Here is a 23818-nt window from a genome sequence, read left to right on the forward strand (position 1 = left end):
CCTATAAAGACTGTCACTGCCCCCTATAAAGACTGTCACTGACCCCTTATAAAGACTGTCAGTGACCCCTATAAAGACTGTCACTGACCCCTATAAAGACTGTCGTTGACCCCTATAAAGACTGTCACTGACCCTTATAAAGACTGTCACTGACCCTTATAAAGACTGGCACTGACCCCTATAAAGACTGTCACTGACCCCTATAAAGACTGTCGGTGACCCCTATAAAGACTGTCACTGACCCTTATAAAGACTGTCACTGGCCCCTATAAAGACTGTCACTGACCCCTATAAAGACTGTCAGTGACCCCTATAAAGACTGTCACTGACCCCTATAAAGACTGTCGGTGACCCCTATAAAGACTGTCAGTGACCCCTATAAAGACTGTCAGTGACCCCTATAAAGACTGTCAGTGACCCCTATAAAGACTGTCAGTGACCCCTATAAAGACTGTTAGTGACCCCTATAAAGACTGTCACTTACCCCTATAAAGACTGTCACTGACCCCTATAAAGACTGTCAGTGACCCCTATAAAGACTGTTACTGACCCCTATAAAGACTGTCAGTGACCCCTATAAAGACTGTCACTGACCCCTATAAAGACTGTCACTGACCCCTATAAAGACTGTCGGTGACCCCTATAAAGACTGTCACTGAGCCTTATAAAGACTGTCACTGGCCCCTATAAAGACTGTCACTGACCCCTATAAAGACTGTCAGTGACCCCTATAAAGACTGTCACTGACCCCTATAAAGACTGTCGGTGACCCCTATAAAGACTGTCAGTGACCCCTATAAAGACTGTCAGTGACCCCTATAAAGACTGTCAGTGACCCGTATAAAGACTGTCAGTGACCCCTATAAAGACTGTTAGTGACCCCTATAAAGACTGTCACTTACCCCTATAAAGACTGTCACTGACCCCTATAAAGACTGTCAGTGACCCCTATAAAGACTGTTACTGACCCCTATAAAGACTGTCAGTGACCCCTATAAAGACTGTCACTGACCCCTATAAAGACTGTCAACTGCCCCCTATAAAGACTGTCACTGACCCCTTATAAAGACTGTCAGTGACCCCTATAAAGACTGTCAGTGACCCCTATAAAGACTGTCAGTGACCCCTATAAAGACTGTCACTGACCCCTATAAAGACTGTCACTGCCCCCTATAAAGACTGTCACTGACCCCTATAAAGACTGTCACTGACCCCTATAAAGACTGTCAGTGACCCCTATAAAGACTGTCACTGACCCCTATAAAGACTGTCACTGACCCCTATAAAGACTGTCATTTGTACCTGTATGAATTTGTTGGTCTGCAGGGCAGTGGCAGTCTGCAGGAGGACTTGGCTGTACTCAATGTCGTTCTTAAACGTAGACATATAGATATCTCTGAACGGCATGTAGTCCTGTGGGCCAGACGAACATACGGAAACATATTAGTAGTCACATTCTATGTTGATGTTGATGTGTGCACTGTGAGTTCAGGAGGGTTAACCTATGTTCAGTTTTAAAGCTGACATTTTATGTCTGTGGTATGTGTTTGTGTGACTATGGTTATAATCAGTCAAAAAATATTACCTGTTGACTCGCGAGCGTCTTTGCAGATTCTGCCATTTTGGCATAACTTTTGGCACATTCAATGTCTGGGGGAAGACATAGCAGATAAGTCAGTGTGAATGTGTGATTGGATTGTTGGTTGTGGGGATATGTGTGTGTCTGTATGCTCGCTTGCGTTTGTGCGCGTCTAACTAACCCAGTCCCAGGCGTTTGTCGACCCAGGCCAGCAGATCCTTGGTGTACTTGGACCAGGCCTTGGCATAGAGCAGAGCTGACTCCACCCCGCTGTCGTTCTTCTGCAGGATCACGTCAACCTCCTCCTCTTTAGACAGCGCCACCTCTGGGCCTGGAGAGGTAATACAGGAGGATCAAGGTAGGACGGAGAAGATTTTATTTATTTATTTTATTTTACCTTTATTTAACTAGGCAAGTCAGTTAAGAACAAATTCTTATTTTCAATGACGGCCTAGGAACAGTGGGGTTAACTGCCTGTTCAGGGGCAGAACGACAGATTTGTACCTTGTCAGCTCGGGGGTTTGAACTTGCAACTTGCAACCTTCCGGTTACTAGTCCAAGCTCTAACCACTAGGCTACCCTGCCGCCTCTACACTCTAACCACTAGGCTACCCTGCCGCCCCTACACTCTAACCACTAGTCTACCCTGCCGCCTCTACACTCTAACCACTAGGCTACCCTGCCGCCTCTACACTCTAACCACTAGGCTACCCTGCCGCCTCTACACTCTAACCACTAGGCTACCCTGCCACCTCTACACTCTAACCACTAGGCTACCCTGCCGCCTCTACACTCTAACCACTAGGCTACCCTGCCGCCTCTACACTCTAACCACTAGGCTACCCTGCCACCTCTACACTCTAACCACTAGGCTACCTGCCACCTCTACACCATAACCACTAGGCTACCCTGCCGCCTCTACACTCTAACCACTAGGCTACCCTGCCGCCTCTACACTCTAACCACTAGGCTACCCTGCCACCTCTACACTCTAACCACTAGGCTACCCTGCCGCCTCTACACTCTAACCACTAGGCTACCCTGCCGCCTCTACACTCTAACCACTAGGCTACCCTGCCGCCTCTACACTCTAACCACTAGGCTACCCTGCCACCTCTACACTCTAACCACTAGGCTACCCTGCCGCCTCTACACTCTAACCACTAGGCTACCCTGCCGCCTCTACACTCTAACCACTAGGCTACCCTGCCACCTCTACACTCTAACCACTAGGCTACCCTGCCACTTCTACACTCTAACCACTAGGCTACCCTGCCGCCTCTACACTCTAACCACTAGGCTACCCTGCCGCCTCTACACTCTAACCACTAGGCTACCCTGACACCTCTACACTCTAACCACTAGGCTACCCTGCCACCTCTACACTCTAACCACTAGGCTACCTGCCACCTCTACACTCTAACCACTAGGCTACCCTGCCACCTCTACACTCTAACCACTAGGCTACCTGCCACCTCTACACTCTAACCACTAGGCTACCTGCCACCTCTACACTCTAACCACTAGGCTACCTGCCACCTCTACACTCTAACCACTAGGCTACCCTGACACCTCTACACTCTAACCACTAGGCTACCCTGCCACCTCTACACTCTAACCACTAGGCTACCTGCCACCTCTACACTCTAACCACTAGGCTACCCTGCCGCCTCTACACTCTAACCACTAGGCTACCACTAGGAGGGAGCGTCCTGTGTATAGCCATGGTACTCCCTGTATATAGCCATGTTATTGTTACTTATTGTGTATTTATTCTTCATCTTCATATTATATGTCTATTATCATTGTTGGGAAGGGCCCGTCAGTAAGCGATTCACTGTTAGTCTACACATGTTGTTTTACGAACCACGTGATATAGAGAACAGGGTGCCATGTGGATAACACATGTTTTCCATCTCTCAGACAAAACTATTTCTAAACAGCTAAAGAATGTCAGCTATTTGGAGGAAAACCCTACAGCACACCCAGGACTGAAAGCGTAACGTTATCACTATAACTACAGTTCTCTGAAGGAGGGAAACGAGGTACTACACAACTCATGGGAAGGATCTGTACTCTTACGACTTCGATTGAAGAACTAAAATCACACCTGACAAGGCCAAAGAAATCCCCGACCTCGCTGAGAAGCCCCCCCCCCGCCTTCCACAGGTGATAACCCATGAGGCTTTCGATTCATTCCATCACTTCAGTATCGCTCTTCACCCGAGCCCACAACCCGGCGGCACGGGGCCAAACATGCGGCGAAACCTCATTTTACCTCCTTCAGGGAACAGTAGATATAGTCATAACGTCACGTTCGTTTTCTGTCGGTACTCTCGGGTACAACACAACCCACGGGGGGGGAATGGAATCCTGCCCAAAGCCGTCCCCAACGGATACCAAATTAAATGGGCCGTGGCAGACCGGCCACACCTCCACCCAACAAGATGTGGTAGTCTGGATATTGTACACGCTGTGGGCTGTCTAATGACCCTCTTCTGTCCCAGTTGTAAACACACTGTGGGCTGTCTAGTGACCCTCTTCTGTCCCAGCTGTAAACACGCTGTGGGCTGTCTAGTGACCCTCTTCTGTCCCAGCTGTAAACACGCTGTGGGCTGTCTAGTGACCCTCTTCTGTCCCAGCTGTAAACACACTGTGGGCTGTCTAATGATCCTCTTCTGTCCCAGCTGTAAACACACTGTGGGCTGTCTAATGATCCTCTTGTTGTAAACTCTTCAGCTGTAAACACACTGAAGAGGGTCATTAGACAGCCCACAGTGTGTTTACAGCTGGGACAGAAGAGGATCATTAGACAGCCCACAGTGTGTTTACAGCTGGGACACTGAAGAGTGAAACAAGAAGAAGAGTAAAACAAGAAGAAGAGAGAAACAAGAAGAAGAGAGAAACAAGAAGAGAGAAACAAGAGAGAAACAAGAAGAAGAGAGAAACAAGAAGAGAGAAACAAGAGAGAAGCAAGAAGAAGAGAGAAACAAGAAGAGAGAAACAAGAAGAAGAGAGAAACAAGAAGAGAGAAACAAGAAGAAGAGAGAAACAAGAAGAGAGAAACAAGAGAGAAACAAGAAGAAGAGAGAAACAAGAAGAGAGAAACAAGAAGAAGAGAGAAACAAGAAGAGAGACAAGAAGAAGAGAGAAACAAGAAGAGAGAAACAAGAAGAAGAGTGAAACAAGAAGAGTGAAACAAGAAGAGTGAAACAAGAAGAGAGAAACAAGAAGAGAGAAAAAAGAAGAGAGAAACAAGAAGAGAGGAGGGGAAAATAAGAGAAACCATAAAAGAAAGAGAAAGAGGAAGGAGTGAAGCGAGACACTTACCCACAAGGCCTTTCTTCTCTGGAACATACCCCCCAGAATCCACAGAGAGGTTCTCGAAAGACTAGAAATGAAACAAAATACAAACATTTTATAGTCTGCCAACATATTGCACTTTTGCTCTTTTATATATTCGACTGATACGGTTCAGTAAACTAAACATTCAATTCAACACTGTTCAGCCGACATTTCAAGCATTTCCCGAATGCACCCTTGATGTGTGAGTCCTGATTGGCTTACCCTGCTTCTTCTGGTCTGGGGGATCCCCAACCCTGATTGGCTGTCCACATCTCCCATAAGGAAGTCAGACACTCTTGAGGAGGTAGAGGACGAGTCAGCATAAATTACAACGTCAAGTGAGCAAGATTAACGAAACTAAAGATCCGAGACTAAAGATTATAACATATCTATGCCATTAAATAACAATGTCAGGTGTCCAAGACCACAGTGTAAAAGATAAGTGTCAACCACTAAAAAGTTATTATATATATATATTTATACCATCAACTAACAAAACTAAAACGTTGTGGTGACATAGTAAATATGAACCTTTTTTAAAAATTCTACTGTTTACAAGAAATGTAAATGGTCTTTTCCCTGTTAGTCGGCTTAGGTCTAAATCTTTCCCACAATCCCTGGTAAATCCTTGGCTCTGTGACAAAGAGACACTCAAAGCCAACGGCGTTGAAAAGGTAAACAAACGTCGTACTCACACATTGCCAAATGTGAATGCCAAACTGTCAATGGACGCGTATATCTCGCCGAATATAACCTTTTTCTTTTCCTGGTTCACTTCCGTGAAGTTAATGCCTGTTGGAAAGTGATTAAAAACTCACATGAGAACTTCAACAGAAAGACCAAATCACCATTCATCAACCAGCCAGCAAACAGGCAACAAAAGCAGCCGTAGAGTTTAACCTGGTCATTAAACTAAAAACAAAACACACAGACGGAGCCGTATGTCATCGACAAGAAGAAGAGTGAAACACACAACACAGTCATAACAAGTAGCACAGTAGTTCTGATTAGATCAACACAGTAGATAAACAAGTAGCACAGTAGTCCTGATTAGAACAACACAGTAGATAACAAGTAGCACAGTAGTCCTGATTAGATCAACACAGTAGATAACAAGTAGAACAGTAGTCCTGATTAGAACAACACAGTAGATAACAAGTAGCACAGTAGTCCTTATTAGATCAACACAGTAGATAACAAGTAGCACAGTAGTCCTGATTAGATCAACACAGTAGATAAACAAGTAGCACAGTAGTCCTGATTAGAACAACACAGTAGATAACAAGTAGCACAGTAGTCCTTATTAGATCAACACAGTAGATAAACAAGTAGCACAGTAGTCCTGATTAGAACAACACAGTAGATAACAAGTAGCACAGTAGTCCTGATTAGAACAACACAGTAGATAACAAGTAGCACAGTAGTCCTTATTAGATCAACACAGTAGATAACAAGTAGCACAGTAGTCCTTATTAGATCAACACAGTAGATAACAAGTAGCACAGTAGTCTTGATTAGAACAACACAGTAGATAACAAGTAGCACAGTAGTCCTGATTAGATCAACACAGTAGATAACAAGTAGCACAGTAGTCCTGATTAGATCAACACAGTAGATAAACAAGTAGCACAGTAGTCCTGATTAGAACAACACAGTAGATAACAAGTAGCACAGTAGTCCTTATTAGATCAACACAGTAGATAAACAAGTAGCACAGTAGTCCTGATTAGAACAACACAGTAGATAACAAGTAGCACAGTAGTCCTGATTAGATCAACACAGTAGATAACAAGTAGCACAGTAGTCCTGATTAGAACAACACAGTAGATAACAAGTAGCACAGTAGTCCTGATTAGATCAACACAGTAGATAACAAGTAGCACAGTAGTCCTGATTAGATCAACACAGTAGATAACAAGTAGCACAGTAGTCCTTATTAGATCAACACAGTAGATAACAAGTAGCACAGTAGTCTTGATTAGATCAACACAGTAGATAACAAGTAGCACAGTAGTCCTGATTAGATCAACACAGTAGATAACAAGTAGCACAGTAGTCCTGATTAGATCAACACAGTAGATAACAAGTAGCACAGTAGTCCTGATTAGATCAACACAGTAGATAACAAGTAGCACAGTAGTCCTGATTAGAACAACACAGTAGATAACAAGTAGCACAGTAGTCCTTATTAGATCAACACAGTAGATAACAAGTAGCACAGTAGTCCTGATTAGATCAACACAGTAGATAAACAAGTAGCACAGTAGTCCTGATTAGAACAACACAGTAGATAACAAGTAGCACAGTAGTCCTTATTAGATCAACACAGTAGATAAACAAGTAGCACAGTAGTCCTGATTAGAACAACACAGTAGATAACAAGTAGCACAGTAGTCCTGATTAGAACAACACAGTAGATAACAAGTAGCACAGTAGTCCTTATTAGATCAACACAGTAGATAACAAGTAGCACAGTAGTCTTGATTAGATCAACACAGTAGATAAACAAGTAGCACAGTAGTCCTTATTAGATCAACACAGTAGATAACAAGTAGCACAGTAGTCCTTATTAGATCAACACAGTAGATAAACAAGTAGCACAGTAGTCCTTATTAGATCAACACAGTAGATAACAAGTAGCAAAGTAGTCCTTATTAGATCAACACAGTAGATAAACAAGTAGCACAGTAGTCCTTATTAGATCAACACAGTAGATAACAAGTAGCACAGTAGTCCTGATTAGATCAACACAGTAGATAACAAGTAGCACAGTAGTCCTTATTAGATCAACACAGTAGATAACAAGTAGCACAGTAGTCTTGATTAGATCAACACAGTAGATAACAAGTAGCACAGTAGTCTTGATTAGATCAACACAGTAGATAACAAGTAGCACAGTAGTCCTGATTAGATCAACACAGTAGATAACAAGTAGAACAGTAGTCCTGATTAGAACAACACAGTAGATAACAAGTAGCACAGTAGTCCTGATTAGATCAACACAGTAGATAACAAGTAGCACAGTAGTCCTGATTAGATCAACACAGTAGATAACAAGTAGCACAGTAGTCCTTATTAGATCAACACAGTAGATAAACAAGTAGCACAGTAGTCCTGATTAGATCAACACAGTAGATAACAAGTAGCACAGTAGTCCTGATTAGATCAACACAGTAGATAACAAGTAGCACAGTAGTCCTTATTAGATCAACACAGTAGATAACAAGTAGCACAGTAGTCCTTATTAGATCAACACAGTAGATAAACAAGTAGCACAGTAGTCCTGATTAGATCAACACAGTAGATAAACAAGTAGCACAGTAGTCCTGATTAGAACAACACAGTAGATAAACAAGTAGCACAGTAGTCCTGATTAGATCAACACAGTAGATAACAAGTAGCACAGTAGTCCTTATTAGATCAACACAGTAGATAACAAGTAGCACAGTAGTCCTTATTAGATCAACACAGTAGATAACAAGTAGCACAGTAGTCCTGATTAGAACAACACAGTAGATAACAAGTAGCACAGTAGTCCTGATTAGATCAACACAGTAGATAACAAGTAGCACAGTAGTCCTTATTAGATCAACACAGTAGATAACAAGTAGCACAGTAGTCCTGATTAGATCAACACAGTAGATAACAAGTAGCACAGTAGTCCTGATTAGAACAACACAGTAGATAACAAGTAGCACAGTAGTCTTGATTAGAACAACACAGTAGATAAACAAGTAGCACAGTAGTCCTGATTAGAACAACACAGTAGATAACAAGTAGCACAGTAGTCCTGATTAGATCAACACAGTAGATAACAAGTAGCACAGTAGTCCTGATTAGATCAACACAGTAGATAAACAAGTAGCACAGTAGTCCTGATTAGATCAACACAGTAGATAACAAGTAGCACAGTAGTCCTGATTAGATCAACACAGTAGATAACAAGTAGCACAGTAGTCTTGATTAGAACAACACAGTAGATAACAAGTAGCACAGTAGTCCTGATTAGATCAACACAGTAGATAACAAGTAGCACAGTAGTCTTGATTAGATCAACACAGTAGATAACAAGTAGCACAGTAGTCCTTATTAGATCAACACAGTAGATAAACAAGTAGCACAGTAGTCCTGATTAGATCAACACAGTAGATAACAAGTAGCACAGTAGTCCTTATTAGATCAACACAGTAGATAACAAGTAGCACAGTAGTCCTGATTAGATCAACACAGTAGATAACAAGTAGCACAGTAGTCCTGATTAGATCAACACAGTAGATAACAAGTAGCACAGTAGTCTTGATTAGATCAACACAGTAGATAACAAGTAGCACAGTAGTCCTGATTAGAACAACACAGTAGATAACAAGTAGCACAGTAGTCCTGATTAGATCAACACAGTAGATAACAAGTAGAACAGTAGTCCTGATTAGAACAACACAGTAGATAACAAGTAGCACAGTAGTCCTTATTAGATCAACACAGTAGATAACAAGTAGCACAGTAGTCCTGATTAGATCAACACAGTAGATAAACAAGTAGCACAGTAGTCCTGATTAGAACAACACAGTAGATAACAAGTAGCACAGTAGTCCTTATTAGATCAACACAGTAGATAAACAAGTAGCACAGTAGTCCTGATTAGAACAACACAGTAGATAACAAGTAGCACAGTAGTCCTGATTAGAACAACACAGTAGATAACAAGTAGCACAGTAGTCCTTATTAGATCAACACAGTAGATAACAAGTAGCACAGTAGTCCTTATTAGATCAACACAGTAGATAACAAGTAGCACAGTAGTCTTGATTAGAACAACACAGTAGATAACAAGTAGCACAGTAGTCCTGATTAGATCAACACAGTAGATAACAAGTAGCACAGTAGTCCTGATTAGATCAACACAGTAGATAAACAAGTAGCACAGTAGTCCTGATTAGAACAACACAGTAGATAACAAGTAGCACAGTAGTCCTTATTAGATCATCACAGTAGATAACAAGTAGCACAGTAGTCTTGATTAGAACAACACAGTAGATAACAAGTAGCACAGTAGTCCTTATTAGATCAACACAGTAGATAACAAGTAGCACAGTAGTCCTGATTAGATCAACACAGTAGATAACAGGTAGCACAGTAGTCCTTATTAGATCAACACAGTAGATAAACAAGTAGCACAGTAGTCCTGATTAGAACAACACAGTAGATAAACAAGTAGCACAGTAGTCCTGATTAGATCAACACAGTAGATAACAAGTAGCACAGTAGTCCTTATTAGATCAACACAGTAGATAACAAGTAGCACAGTAGTCCTTATTAGATCAACACAGTAGATAACAAGTAGCACAGTAGTCCTGATTAGAACAACACAGTAGATAACAAGTAGCACAGTAGTCCTGATTAGAACAACACAGTAGATAACAAGTAGCACAGTAGTCCTGATTAGATCAACACAGTAGAATGACTTCATTCATTGGGCAAGGTTAAGCATTTAAAAATAGGCTACATTTCATAACTTCCTCTCTTTCTGTTGGGGAGCAGATAGTGAGGAAACTGTGATGGGATGGTCCCTTTCAACAATAAACTGGGCAGAAGTGTTAAAACACACTGATATAGACATACAGTACATAGAGACTAACAGGAACACACTTATATAGACATACAGTACATAGAGACTAACAGGAACACAGAGATATAGACATACAGTACCTAGAGACTAACAGGAACACAGAGATATAGACATACAGTACATAGAGACTAACAGGAACACAGAGATATAGACATACAGTACCTAGAGACTAACAGAAACACAGAGATATAGACATACAGTACATAGAGACTAACAGAAACACAGAGATATAGACATACAGTACATAGAGACTAACAGAAACACAGATATATAGACATACAGTACATAGAGACTAACAGGAACACAGAGATATAGACATACAGTACATAGAGACTAACAGAAACACAGAGATAGACATACAGTACATAGAGACTAACAGAAACACAGAGATATAGACATACAGTACATAGAGACTAACAGAAACACAGAGATATAGACATACAGTACACAGAGACTAACAGAAACACAGTCAAGGATGTTAAAACACACTGATATAGACATACAGTACATAGAGACTAACAGGAACACACTGATATAGACATACAGTACATAGAGACTATCAGGAGCACACTGATATAGACATACAGTACATAGAGACTAACAGGAACACACTGATATAGACATACAGTACATAGAGACTAACAGGAACACAGTCAAGGATGTCCATTTGGGACATCTTTCTGTGTGTCCAAAAAAATGTATTGAAAATCTTTTTTGAAGAGTAGAACCGAATGGTGCAAAACACACCATCTCTCCAATCTATTATCCTGTGGTAATATAGCTTTCCAATCTGTCAATCAAACCTCTTCAACACAGGTCACATGCTCACTGAGCCTGTCACCATTACAGACATATTTCCGTACCTGTTAGCAATTCCCGAAAATATGTTGTCCAAATGTTTTTTGGGACAACGAAGTGTCGACAAATCTTTCGAGAAGACGTCGGCGCACGTTAGCGTTCTCACACAGGAGACAGTTCAGTTCAGTAAGAGAGAGGACATTTGCAGAAAGCAGCCCAAGAGAAAGACAGAGAGAGAGAGAGAGAGAGAGAGAGAGAGAGAGATAGAGAGCGAGAGAGAGGTAGAGAGAGAGAGAGAAAGAGAGAGAGAGAGGAGAAGACAGAAATCCAACTTCACTTCCTGTCTCCCCGCCACAGGAAACGACTCAGGCAGCTTAAAAACTCATCGACGAACACTGAGAAAACCTTCAAAACGACCATCGTTAAACTTACCCCCGTCTGTTTCTCTCTCCTCACCTGTCCCGCCTGCTCAGTCAATCAACCTGAGAGCTAACACTCTGGTACCCTCCTGGTTCTATCGTGGTTGCTCAGCTAACACTCTGATACCTCCTGGTTCTATCGTGGTTGCTGAGCTAACACTCTGATACCTCCTGGTTCTATCGTGGTTGCTGAGCTAACACTCTGATACCTCCTGGTTCTATCGTGGTTGCTCAGCCGTGAAGTCTGAACCAAAGCGTTGCTGACTTAGTTTCCTCACCCCTCCCAGTACAGCAGAGCTTCTCTTCAAAAACCTTTTCTTAACACTTCCACTGTTTCCTGATAATGCAGGAGGTCTGACTAACCAACCAGTCAACACAAAACTAAAAATCAAAATCTCTGTTGATGTTTTGTCGCTGTTGCTGTTGCTGTTCAGTCCCTCTAACAAATACATTCTTGTCTACTGGTACCTTCGGAAAGGGGTTGGAGAGGAGGGAGCAATCCACAGCCAACGTTAACCCACGTTCCAGGCCTGGGCAGCACCTCAGGAGACCAATGGGGTGTAAGAGAAGTACATAGAGGTGCCTCTTGGCCCTGCCCCTGAATGCTGCCGTGCTGTAGAGGCCCCTGTAGAGGCCGGAGCGCTGAGCGTCTTCCTCAGGACATCCTGCAGTTCTACAACAATGATCCCACCAGTCGTTGCCACCAATCACAACCCGACAAATATGGGAACTGCATTATTCAAGTCCGGGCCAGGAGGCATTGTTACATTCCTTTCCCTCACTGCATGAGAACACTCAGTGACCACAATGAGCAGTGTGTTTCTTAGAGGGAAAGTGTTTAATGATTGGTCATTCTGTCTTTGGTAGGTATCACTTATTTTTATTGTCAGATGTGCACTAATCGACCATTTCTGGGCTAATTTGCATATGATAACAAGGGGATCCCTTAAGCGGCAGAATAGGCTCAGGAAAGGGTCGCAAAGAGAGAGAGAGCAGAGAGAGAGAGGAGAGAGAGAGAGCAGAGAGAGAGAGCAGAGAGAGAGAGCAGAGAGAGAGAGGAGAGAGAGAGCAGAGAGAGAGAGAGAGGAGAGAGAGAGAGAGAGGAGAGAGAGAGAGAGAGCAGAGAGAGAGGAGAGAGAGAGAGGAGAGAGAGCAGAGAGAGAGGAGAGAGAGAGAGAGAGAGAGAGAGAGCAGACAGAGAGAGGAGAGAGAGAGAGAGGAGAGAGAGAGGAGAGAAAGAGAGAGAGAGAGAGAGAGAGGAGAGAGAGAGAGGAGAGAGAGAGCAAATAGGGAGAGGAGAGAGAGCAGAGAGAGAGAGCAGAAAGAGAGCAGAGAGAGCAGAAAGAGAGCAGAGAGAGCAGAAAGAGAGCAGAGAGAGCAGAGAGAGAGAGCAAATAGAGAGAGGAGAGAGAGAGAGCAGAAAGAGAGCAGAGAGAGCAGAGAGAGAGAGCAGAAAGAGCAGAGAGAGAGAGCAAATAGAGAGAGAGCAGAGAGAGCAGAAAGAGAGCAGAGAGAGAGCAGAAAGAGAGGAGAGAGCAGAGAGAGAGCAGAGAGAGCAGAAAGAGAGCAGAGAGAGCAGAGAGAGAGAGCAAATAGAGAGGAGAGAGAGAGAGCAGAAAGAGAGCAGAGAGAGCAGAAAGAGAGCAGAGAGAGCAGAAAGAGAGCAGAGAGAGCAGAGAGAGAGAGCAAATAGAGAGGAGAGAGAGAGCAGAAAGAGAGAGCAGAAAGAGAGCAGAAAGAGAGCAGAGAGAGCAGAGAGAGACAGCAGAAAGAGAGAGGTGGATAAGACCTGTCTGGATCATGACCAGGGGAGACAAAGCTTAGGTCAGATTTGTGCTTTCAATGAGCAAGGATCAGGTTCCTCCTATTCCCTCTAACCTTAATTCATTATAATAAAAAAAATTATAAAACACTTTGTAAATATGGCCCCACTCTGAAGAGACAGGACTATAAAGTACTGTATAGTCAACACGACAACAGATGTCACTTTGGGGATGTTGCTGTGTATGTTTCCATCAGATGCTGTTGTGCATTGAAAGGATCTTTACTCCACAAAACAGTGTAAAAGCGTGAAGAGATCTGCAGAGATGAGACAAGAGGAAACATACACAGGAATTGTAATGAACTAGGACTAAAGGCTGATAAACTAAAACAGCACCAACCACACTGATCACTTATTGCACGCATTTTTGCTGCTATCGTTCAAGTGGCAGGGTTATCTCCCATCGTTCAAGTGGCAGGGTTATCTCCTATCGTTCAAGTGGCAGGGTTATCTCCTATCGTTCAAGTGGCAGGGTTATCTCCTATCGTTCAAGTGGCGGGGTTATCTCCTATCGTTCAAGTGGCGGGGTTATCTCCTATCTTCAAGTGGCGGGGTTATCTTCCAACGTTCAAGTGGCGGGGTTATCTCCTATCGTTCAAGTGGCGGGGTTATCTCCTATCGTTCAAGTGGCGGGGTTATCTCCTGTCGTTCAAGTGGCCGGGTTATCTCCTGTCGTTCAAGTGGCAGGGTTATCTCCTATCGTTCAAGTGGCGGGGTTATCTCCTATCGTTCACGTGGCGGGGTTATCTCCTATCGTTCAAGTGGCGGGGTTATCTCCCATCGTTCAAGTGGCGGGGTTATCTCCTGTCGTTCAAGTGGCCGGGTTATCTCCTGTCGTTCAAGTGGCAGGGTTATCTCCTATCGTTCAAGTGGCGGGGTTATCTCCTATCGTTCACGTGGCGGGGTTATCTCCTATCGTTCAAGTGGCGGGGTTATCCCCTATCGTTCGGGTGGCAGGGTTATCTCCTGTCGTTCAAGTGGCAGGGTTATCTCCTGTCGTTCAAGTGGCAGGGTTATCTCCTGTCGTTCAAGTGGCGGGGTTATCTCCTGTTGTTCAAGTGGCAGGGTTATCTCCTGTTGTTCAAGTGGCAAGGTTATCTCCTATCGTTCAAGTGGCAGGGTTATCTCCTGTTGTTCAAGTGGCAGGGTTATCTCCTGTCGTTCAAGTGGCAGGGTTATCTCCTGTCGTTCAAGTGGCCGGGTTTCTCCTATCGTTCAAGTGGCAGGGTTATCTCCTATCGTTCAAGTGGCAGGGTTATCTCCTATCGTTCAAGTGGCGGGGTTATCTCCTATCGTTCAAGTGGCGGGGTTATCTCCTATCTTCAAGTGGCGGGGTTATCTTCCAACGTTCAAGTGGCGGGGTTATCTCCTATCGTTCAAGTGGCGGGGTTATCTCCTATCGTTCAAGTTGCGGGGTTATCTCCTGTCGTTCAAGTGGCCGGGTTATCTCCTGTCGTTCAAGTGGCAGGGTTATCTCCTATCGTTCAAGTGGCGGGGTTATCTCCTATCGTTCACGTGGCGGGGTTATCTCCTATCGTTCAAGTGGCGGGGTTATCTCCTATCGTTCACGCGGCAGGGTTATCTCCTATCGTTCACGTGGCAGGGTTATCTCCCATCGTTCAAGTGGCAGGGTTATCTCCTATCGTTCAAGTGGCAGGGTTATCTCCTATCGTTCAAGTGGCAGGGTTATCTCCTATCGTTCGGGTGGCAGGGTTATCTCCTATCGTTCAAGTGGCAGGGTTATCTCCTATCGTTCAAGTGGCGGGGTTATCTCCTGTCGTTCAAGTGGCAGGGTTATCTCCTGTCGTTCAAGTGGCAGGGTTATCTCCTGTTGTTCAAGTGGCAAGGTTATCTCCTATCGTTCAAGTGGCAGGGTTATCTCCTATCGTTCAAGTGGCAGGGTTATCTCCTATCGTTCAAGTGGCAGGGTTATCTCCTATCGTTCAAGTGGCTGGGTTATCTCCTATCGTTCAAGTGGCTGGGTTATCTCCTATCGTTCAAGTGGCAGGGTTATCTCCTATCTTTCAAGTGGCAGGGTTGTCTCCTATCGTTCATTTCCATTAGTAGCCTATATTAGAGTAACGTGAAGTTTTAAATGAGAATCAGTTTGCTAAAACGGGTGATTTTTTACGGGACGATTGATGACTACAACCATTAAACTAGTAGCAGTTTAAAGGATCGTTTAAAAACAAAACAAATGTGGTGCAGATTGTTGTAAACATTTTGTTCTATTTATCATTTACACATCAAATCAGGCAATTTATCAAAATGTATCGGGTTTCTGTCCATATCGCCCAGCTCCAGTATAAAACATCAATAGATGCAGCTGGTTTCTGTCCATATTGCCCAGCTCCAGTATAAAACATCAATAGATGCAGCTGGTTTCTGTACTGAATCTACGTCATAAAGTGACTTGTCAGTGTTGGTTGAACGTTGTGACGTTCGTAAACAACATTTATCTGTTGGTTGGATCTGCTGGTTGGATCTGCTGGTTGGATCTGCTGGTTGGATCTGCTGGTTGGATCTGCTGATTGGATCTGCTGGTTGGATCTGTTGGTTGGATCTGCTGATTGGATCTGCTGGTTGGATCTGTTGGTTGGATCTGCTGGTTGGATCTGCTGGTTGGATCTGCTGATTGGAAGGGTTTTGGTAGAAGAGAACTGAGTAGTATTCTCAACAGGTTGGACATGCGTTCCGTTTTCACTTTTTTGGTTTTTTTCCTGTAATTTCGTGGTCCTCCATCTGTCTTCCATGTGTCCTCCATGTGTCCTCCATCTGTCTTCCATGTGTCCTCCATGTGTCCCTCATGTGTCTTCCATGTGTCTTCCATGTGTCCTCCATGTGTCCCCCATGTGTCTTCCATGTGTCCTCCATGTGTCTTCCATGTGTCCTCCATGTGTCCCCCATGTGTCTTCCATGTGTCCTCCATGTGTCCCCCATGTGTCCCTCATGTGTCCTCCATGTGTCCCTCATGTGTCCTCCATGTGTCCTCCATGTGTCCCCAATGTGTCCCTCATGTGTCGTCCATGTGTCCCTCATGTGTCCTCCATGTGTCCCCCATGTGTCCCTCATGTGTCCTCCATGTGTCCCTCATGTGTCCTCCATGTGTCCCTCATGTGTCCTCCATGTGTCCCCAATGTGTCCCTCATGTGTCCTCCAGGTGTCCCTCATGTGTCCTCAATGTGTCTCCCATGTGTCCCTCATGTGTCCTCCATGTATCCCTCATGTGACCTCCATGTGTCCTCCATGTGTCCCCCATGTGTCTTCCATGTGTCCCCAATGTGTCCTCCATGTGTCCCTCATGTGTCCTACATGTGTCCCCAATGTGTCCCCCATGTGTCCCTCATGTGTCCTCCATGTGTCTTTCATGTGTCCCCCATGTGTCCTCCATGTGTCTTCCATGTGTCCTCCATGTGTCCCCCTTGACTTTTTTTGTTTTTTTTCCTGTAATTTCGTGGTCCTCCATGTGTCTTCCATGTGTCTTCCATGTGTCCCCCATGTGTCCTCCATGTGTCTTCCATGTGTCCTCCATGTGTCCCTCATGTGTCCTCCATGTGTCCCTCATGTGTCCTCCATGTGTCTTCCATGTGTCCCTCATGTGTCCCTCATGTGTCCCTCATGTGTCCTACATGTGTCCCCAATGTGTCCCCCATGTGTCCCTCATGTGTCCCCCATGTGTCCCCCATGTGTCCCTCATGTGTCCTCCATGTGTCCCTCATGTGTCCCCCATGTGTCCTCATGTGTCCCTCATGTGACCTCCATGTGTCCCTCATGTGTCCCTGTGTCCCTCATGTGTCCTCCATGTGTCCCTCATGTGTCCTCCATGTGTCCCCCATGTGACTTCCATGTGTCCTCCATGTGTCCCCCATGTGTCTTCCATGTGTTCTCCATGTGTCTTCCATGTGTCCTCCATGTGTCTTCCATGTGTCCTCCATGTGTCCCCCATGTGTCCCTCATGTGTCCTCCATGTGTCTTCCATGTGTCCCCCATGTGTCCCTCATGTGTCCCCCATGTGTCCCCCATGTGTCCCTCATGTGTCCTCCATGTGTCCCTCATGTGTCCTCCATGTGTCTTCCATGTGTCCCTCATGTGTCCCCCATGTGTCCTCATGTGTCCCTCATGTGACCTCCATGTGTCCCTCATGTGTCCCTGTGTCCCTCATGTGTCCTCCATGTGTCCCTCATGTGTCCTCCATGTGTCCCCCATGTGACCCCCATGTGTCCTCCATGTGTCCTCCATGTGTCTTCCATGTGTCCTCCATGTGTCCTCCATGTGTCTTCCATGTGTCCTTCATGTGTCCCCCATGTGTCCTCCATGTGTCCCTCATGTGTCCTCCATGTGTCTTCCATGTGTCCCTCATGTGTCCCTCATGTGTCCCCCATGTGTCCCTCATGTGTCCTCCATGTGTCCCTCATGTGTCCTCCATGTGTCCCCCATGTGTCCTCCATGTGTCCCCCATGTGTCCTCCATGTGTCCCTCATGTGTCCTCCATGTGTCCCTCATGTGTCCTCCATGTGTCCCTCATGTGACCTCCATGTGTCCCCCATGTGTCCCTCATGTGTCCTCCATGTGTCTTCCATGTGTCCCTCATGTGTCCTCCATGTGTCCCCCATGTGTCCCTCATGTGTCTTCCATGTGTCCTCCATGTGTCTTCCATGTGTCTTCCATGTGTCCTCCATGTGTCCCTCATGTGTCCTCCATGTGTCTTCCATGTGTCTTCCATGTGTCCCTCATGTGTCCTCCATGTGTCTTCCATGTGTCTTCCATGTGTCCTCCATGTGTCCCCCATGTGTCTTCCATGTGTCCATCATGTGTCCCTCATGTGTCCTCCATGTGTCCCTCATGTGTCTTCCATGTGTCCCTCATGTGTCCCTCATGTGTCTTCCATGTGTCCTCCATGTGTCCCTCATGTGTCCCTCATGTGTCTTCCATGTGTCTTCCATGTGTCCCTCATGTGTCCCCCATGTGTCCCCCATGTGTCTTCCATGTGTCCCCCATGTGTCCTCCATGTGTCCCCCATGTGTCTTCCATGTGTCCCCCATGTGTCCCCCATGTGTCCTCCATGTGTCCTCCATGTGTCCCCCATGTGTCCTCCATGTGTCCCTCATGTGTCTTCCATGTGTCCCTCATGTGTCCCTCATGTGTCTTCCATGTGTCCCTCATGTGTCCCTCATGTGTCCCCCATGTGTCCTCCATGTGTCCCTCATGTGTCTTCCATGTGTCCCTCATGTGTCCCTCATGTGTCTTCCATGTGTCCTCCATGTGTCCCTCATGTGTCCTCCATGTGTCCTCCATGTGTCTTCCATGTGTCTTCCATGTGTCTTCCATGTGTCCTCCATGTGTCTTCCATGTGTCTTCCATGTGTCCTCCATGTGTCCCTCATGTGTCCCTCATGTCCCCCCATGTGTCCTCCATGTGTCCCCCATGTGTCCCCCATGTGTCCCTCATGTGTCCCTCATGTGTCCCCCATGTGTCCTCCATGTGTCCCTCATGTGTCCCCCATGTGTCTTCCATGTGTCCCTCATGTGTCCCCCATGTGTCTTCCATGTGTCTTCCATGTGTCCCCCATGTGTCCCTCATGTGTCCCCCATGTGTCCCCCATGTGTCTTCCATGTGTTCCTCATGTGTCCCTCATGTGTCCCTCATGTGTCCCCCATGTGTCCCTCATGTGTCCCTCATGTGTCCTCCATGTGTCCCTCATGTGTCCTCCATGTGTCCCCCATGTGTCCTCCATGTGTCCCCCATGTGTCCTCCATGTGTCCCTCATGTGTCCTCCATGTGTCTTCCATGTGTCCCTCATGTGTCCCTCATGTGTCCCCCATGTGTCCCTCATGTGACCTCCATGTGTCCTCCATGTGTCTTCCATGTGTCTTCCATGTGTCCTCCATGTGTCCCTCATGTGTCCTCCATGTGTCTTCCATGTGTCTTCCATGTGTCCCTCATGTGTCCTCCATGTGTCTTCCATGTGTCTTCCATGTGTCCCTCATGTGTCCTCCATGTGTCTTCCATGTGTCCATCATGTGTCCATCATGTGTCCCTCATGTGTCCTCCATGTGTCCCTCATGTGTCTTCCATGTGTCCCTCATGTGTCCCTCATGTGTCCCTCATGTGTCCTCCATGTGTCCTCCATGTGTCTTCCATGTGTCTTCCATGTGTCCTCCATGTGTCCTCCATGTGTCTTCCATGTGTCCTCCATGTGTCCCTCATGTGTCCCTCATGTCCCCCCCATGTCCCCCCCATGTGTCCTCCATGTGTCCCTCATGTGTCCCCCATGTGTCCCCCATGTGTCCTCCATGTGTCCCTCATGTGTCCCTCATGTGTCCCCCATGTGTCTTCCATGTGTCCCTCATGTGTCCCTCATGTGTCCCCCATGTGTCTTCCATGTGTCCCCCATGTGTCCCCCATGTGTCTTCCATGTGTCTTCCATGTGTCCCTCATGTGTCTTCCATGTGTCCCCCATGTGTCCCCCATGTGTCCCTCATGTGTCTTCCATGTGTCCCTCCATGTGTCCCCCCATGTGTCCCCCATGTGTCCCCCATGTGTCCCCCATGTGTCCCTCATGTGTCCCCCATGTGTCCCCCATGTGTCCCTCATGTGTCCCCCATGTGTCCCCCATGTGTCCCTCATGTGTCCCCCATGTGTCCCTCATGTGTCCCCCATGTGTCCCCCATGTGTCCCTCATGTGTCCCCCATGAGGTTATATACAAATAATCTTAAATGTATTACATTTTCATCTCTCATCAAAATGAAAAGAAATCAATAAATACAGTTACTCAATAAAAATTATATTTTTTAATTTAAATGATCTTTTTCAAAAACGCTTGTATATATTTATGTGTACTCTTATTTTTTGTTTCCAATTTATAACATTTTAGTATCTTTTTTGGGGGGGGGTGACCCCACTACAGTTCCTGGGTCACGACCCCGACTTTGAATACCTCTGCACTAGAGTGACATTCACTACTTGAGGGTCTAGTGAATGAACTGAAGAACTCAAAGGAAAACACCTGACAGGATGCCTTGTTTCCATGGTGATGACGATTCCTTCTTCTTGGTTCCCTTTCCGCATTCTGAGCATATTCTTGAAGCACCTCTCAGTGTCAACATGAGGGAGATGCATTCTGGGTCAGAATGATGCTCAGATCAGAGATAGGCAGCTATCTGTCTGCCGAACAGTGAGTCAATACTGTGCGTGCGTGCGTGTGTGTGTGCGTGTGTGTGTGTGTGTGTCACCCGTAAAGGAACTAAGAACGGAGCTGCATGGGTACACGTTTGGCCTTTACACACATTTCGAGAAGGCCACGCCAATCGCCGCATGAAGCTGGAATGCAAATCCTACGATCGCTAGAACAGGATTCCCTAAATAGTACTTTTGACCAAGACCCGTAGGACTATGAGATGAGGGTGCCATTTGGGACCCAGGGGACTATGTAGAGATGAGGGTGCCATTTGGGACCCAGAGGACTATGTAGAGATGAGGGTGCCATTTGGGACCCAGAGGACTATGTAGAGATGAGGGTGCCATTTGGGACCCAGAGGACTATGTAGAGATGAGGGTGCCATTTGGGACCCAGAGGACTATGTAGAGATGAGGGTGCCATTTGGGACCCAGAGGACTATGTAGAGATGAGGGTGCCATTTGGGACCCAGAGGACTATGTAGAGATGAGGGTGCCATTTGGGACCCAGAGGACTATGTAGAGATGAGGGTGCCATTTGGGACCCAGAGGACTATGTAGAGATGAGGGTGCCATTTGGGACCCAGAGGACTATGTAGAGATGAGGGTGCCATTTGGGACCCAGAGGACTATGTAGAGATGAGGGTGCCATTTGGGACCCAGAGGACTATGTAGAGATGAGGGTGCCATTTGGGACCCAGAGGACTATGTAGAGATGAGGGTGCCATTTGGGACCCAGGGGACTATGTAGAGATGAGGGTGCCATTTGGGACCCAGAGGACTATGTAGAGATGAGGGTGCCATTTGGGACCCAGAGGACTATGTAGAGATGAGGGTGCCATTTGGGACCCAGAGGACTATGTAGAGATGAGGGTGCCATTTGGGACCCAGAGGACTATGTAGAGATGAGGGTGCCATTTGGGACCCAGAGGACTATGTAGAGATGAGGGTGCCATTTGGGACCCAGAGGACTATGTAGAGATGAGGGTGCCATTTGGGACCCAGAGGACTATGTAGAGATGAGGGTGCCATTTGGGACCCAGAGGACTATGTAGGGATGAGGGTGCCATTTGGGACCCAGAGGACTATGTAGAGATGAGGGTGCCATTTGGGACCCAGAGGACTATGTAGAGATGAGGGTGCCATTTGGGACCCAGAGGACTATGTAGAGATGAGGGTGCCATTTGGAACCCAGAGGACTATGTAGAGATGAGGGTGCCATTTGGGACCCAGAGGACTATGTAGAGATGAGGGTGCCATTTGCGACCCAGAGTTCTACACCGTTCTGGAACATTCTTGTGCCGAAGCCAAATGAAGAATCTCCCCCCTCAGAGGAAAGATCACATTTCGGGCAGATAATAAAAATATCCTCTGGTTTGTAGCTAATCATTTAGGTAGACTGAAGAAGAATAAAAATACTTTATTGTCCATTGTCTTGGAGCGCACAGAAAATCTTTGGTTTCAGGGACAAGAGACTAGAAAGTAGGAAGTAGAAACTGTGGGTTTCTTTGTCAGCGTGGCACCGTTCACACAATGATCAGTTCTGTGTCACATCAGAACTATCAGAAGTACTATTAGGCTCTTAACAGATGCGTCCCTACGCAGTCAAAAGGACGTCTTCCTAGATCGATCTTTCCTCATGAACAGTTGAAGGAAACCAATCTTTTCAAAAGAGCCAATCTAGGTGTGTGAATGATTCTGTTGTGTCATTTTTAAATGTATTTTGTCAATAAATAAAATAAGGTAAAGTCCACTGATTGCTTGCTGAGCAGGATATGTAGGCTTTAAAGATCTTGAACAATCAAAAGTACTGTTGGGGAAAGTCACATCTCAAAAGAGCCAATCAAAAGTGTGGATTTCTGAGAAGAGCCAATCAGAAGTGTGGATTTCTCAGAAGAGCCAATCAGAAGTGTGCATGAGATGGCCTGTATGTACAGCCCAGGCTACCGGAGTCAGCATGGGACAGAATCTGAACAACTTCTCTTCTGACTCTCGATTTCTCCTACCTTTATTATCTCAATAAAATAAAGAATATAAACTCAGCAAAAAATAAATAAACGTCCTCCACTGTCAACTGAGTTTATTTTCAGAAAACTTAACGTGTAAATATTTGTATGAACATAACAAGATTCAACAACTGAGACATAAACTGAACAAGTTCCAGACATGTGACTAACAGAAATGGAATGATGTGTCCCTGAACAAAGGGGGGGGGGGGGGGGTCAAAATCAAAAGTAACAGTCAGTATCTGGAGTGGCCACCAGCTGCATTAAGTACTGCAGTGCATCTCCTCCTCATGGACTGCACCAGATTTACCAATTCTTGCTGTGAGATGTTACCCCACTCTTCCACCAAGGCACCTGCAAGTTCCCGGACATTTCAGGGGGGAACGGCCCTAGACCTCACCCTCCGATCCAACAGGTCCCAGACGTGCTCAATGGGTTTGAGATCCGGGCTCTTCGCTGGCCATGGCAGAACACTGACATTCCTGTCTTGCAGGAAATCAAAAAGAGAACGAGCAGTATAGCTGGTGACATTGTCATGCTGGAGGATCATGTCAGGATGAGCCTGCGGGAAGGGTACCACATGAGGGAGGAGGATGTCTTCCCTGTAACGCACAGCATTGAGATTGCCTGCAATGACAACAAGCTCAGTCTGATGATGCTGTGACACACCGCCCCAGACCATGACGGACCCTCCACCACCAAATCGCTCCCGCTCCAGAGTACAGGCCTCGGTGTAACACTCATTCCTTCAGCGATAAACGCGAATCCGAACATCACCCCTGGTGAGACAAAACCGCAATTCGTCAGTGAAGAGCACTTTTTTGCCAGTCATGTCTGGTCCAGCGATGTTGGGTTTGTGCCCAAAGGCGACGCTGTTGCCAGTGATGTCTGGTGAGGACCTGCCTTACAACAGGCCTACAAGTCCAGCCTCTCAGCCTATTGCGGACAGTCTGAGCACTGATGGAGGGATTGTGCGTTCCTGGTGTAACTCGAGCAGTTGTTGTTGCCATCCTGTACCTGTCCCGCAGGTGAAATGTTCGGATGTA

The 23818-nt window shown here is 45.8% G+C and overlaps 1 protein-coding gene across 1 annotated transcript in view; it reads right to left on the bottom strand.

Annotated features, from left to right (window-relative positions):
• The window catches only part of LOC109881048 (rho GTPase-activating protein 29-like), an 89176-nt gene that overhangs the window by 39949 nt on the left and 25409 nt on the right, over nucleotides 1-23818 (bottom strand). The window contains 6 exon segments of the mRNA XM_031809889.1: nucleotides 1303-1413; nucleotides 1586-1650; nucleotides 1761-1910; nucleotides 4910-4970; nucleotides 5147-5219; nucleotides 5620-5716. Coding sequence (XP_031665749.1) covers nucleotides 1303-1413; nucleotides 1586-1650; nucleotides 1761-1910; nucleotides 4910-4970; nucleotides 5147-5219; nucleotides 5620-5716 — 557 coding nt within the window.

The sequence above is a fragment of the Oncorhynchus kisutch genome, linkage group LG30, assembly GCF_002021735.2.
Source record: "Oncorhynchus kisutch isolate 150728-3 linkage group LG30, Okis_V2, whole genome shotgun sequence".
Lineage (NCBI taxonomy): Eukaryota > Metazoa > Chordata > Actinopteri > Salmoniformes > Salmonidae > Oncorhynchus > Oncorhynchus kisutch.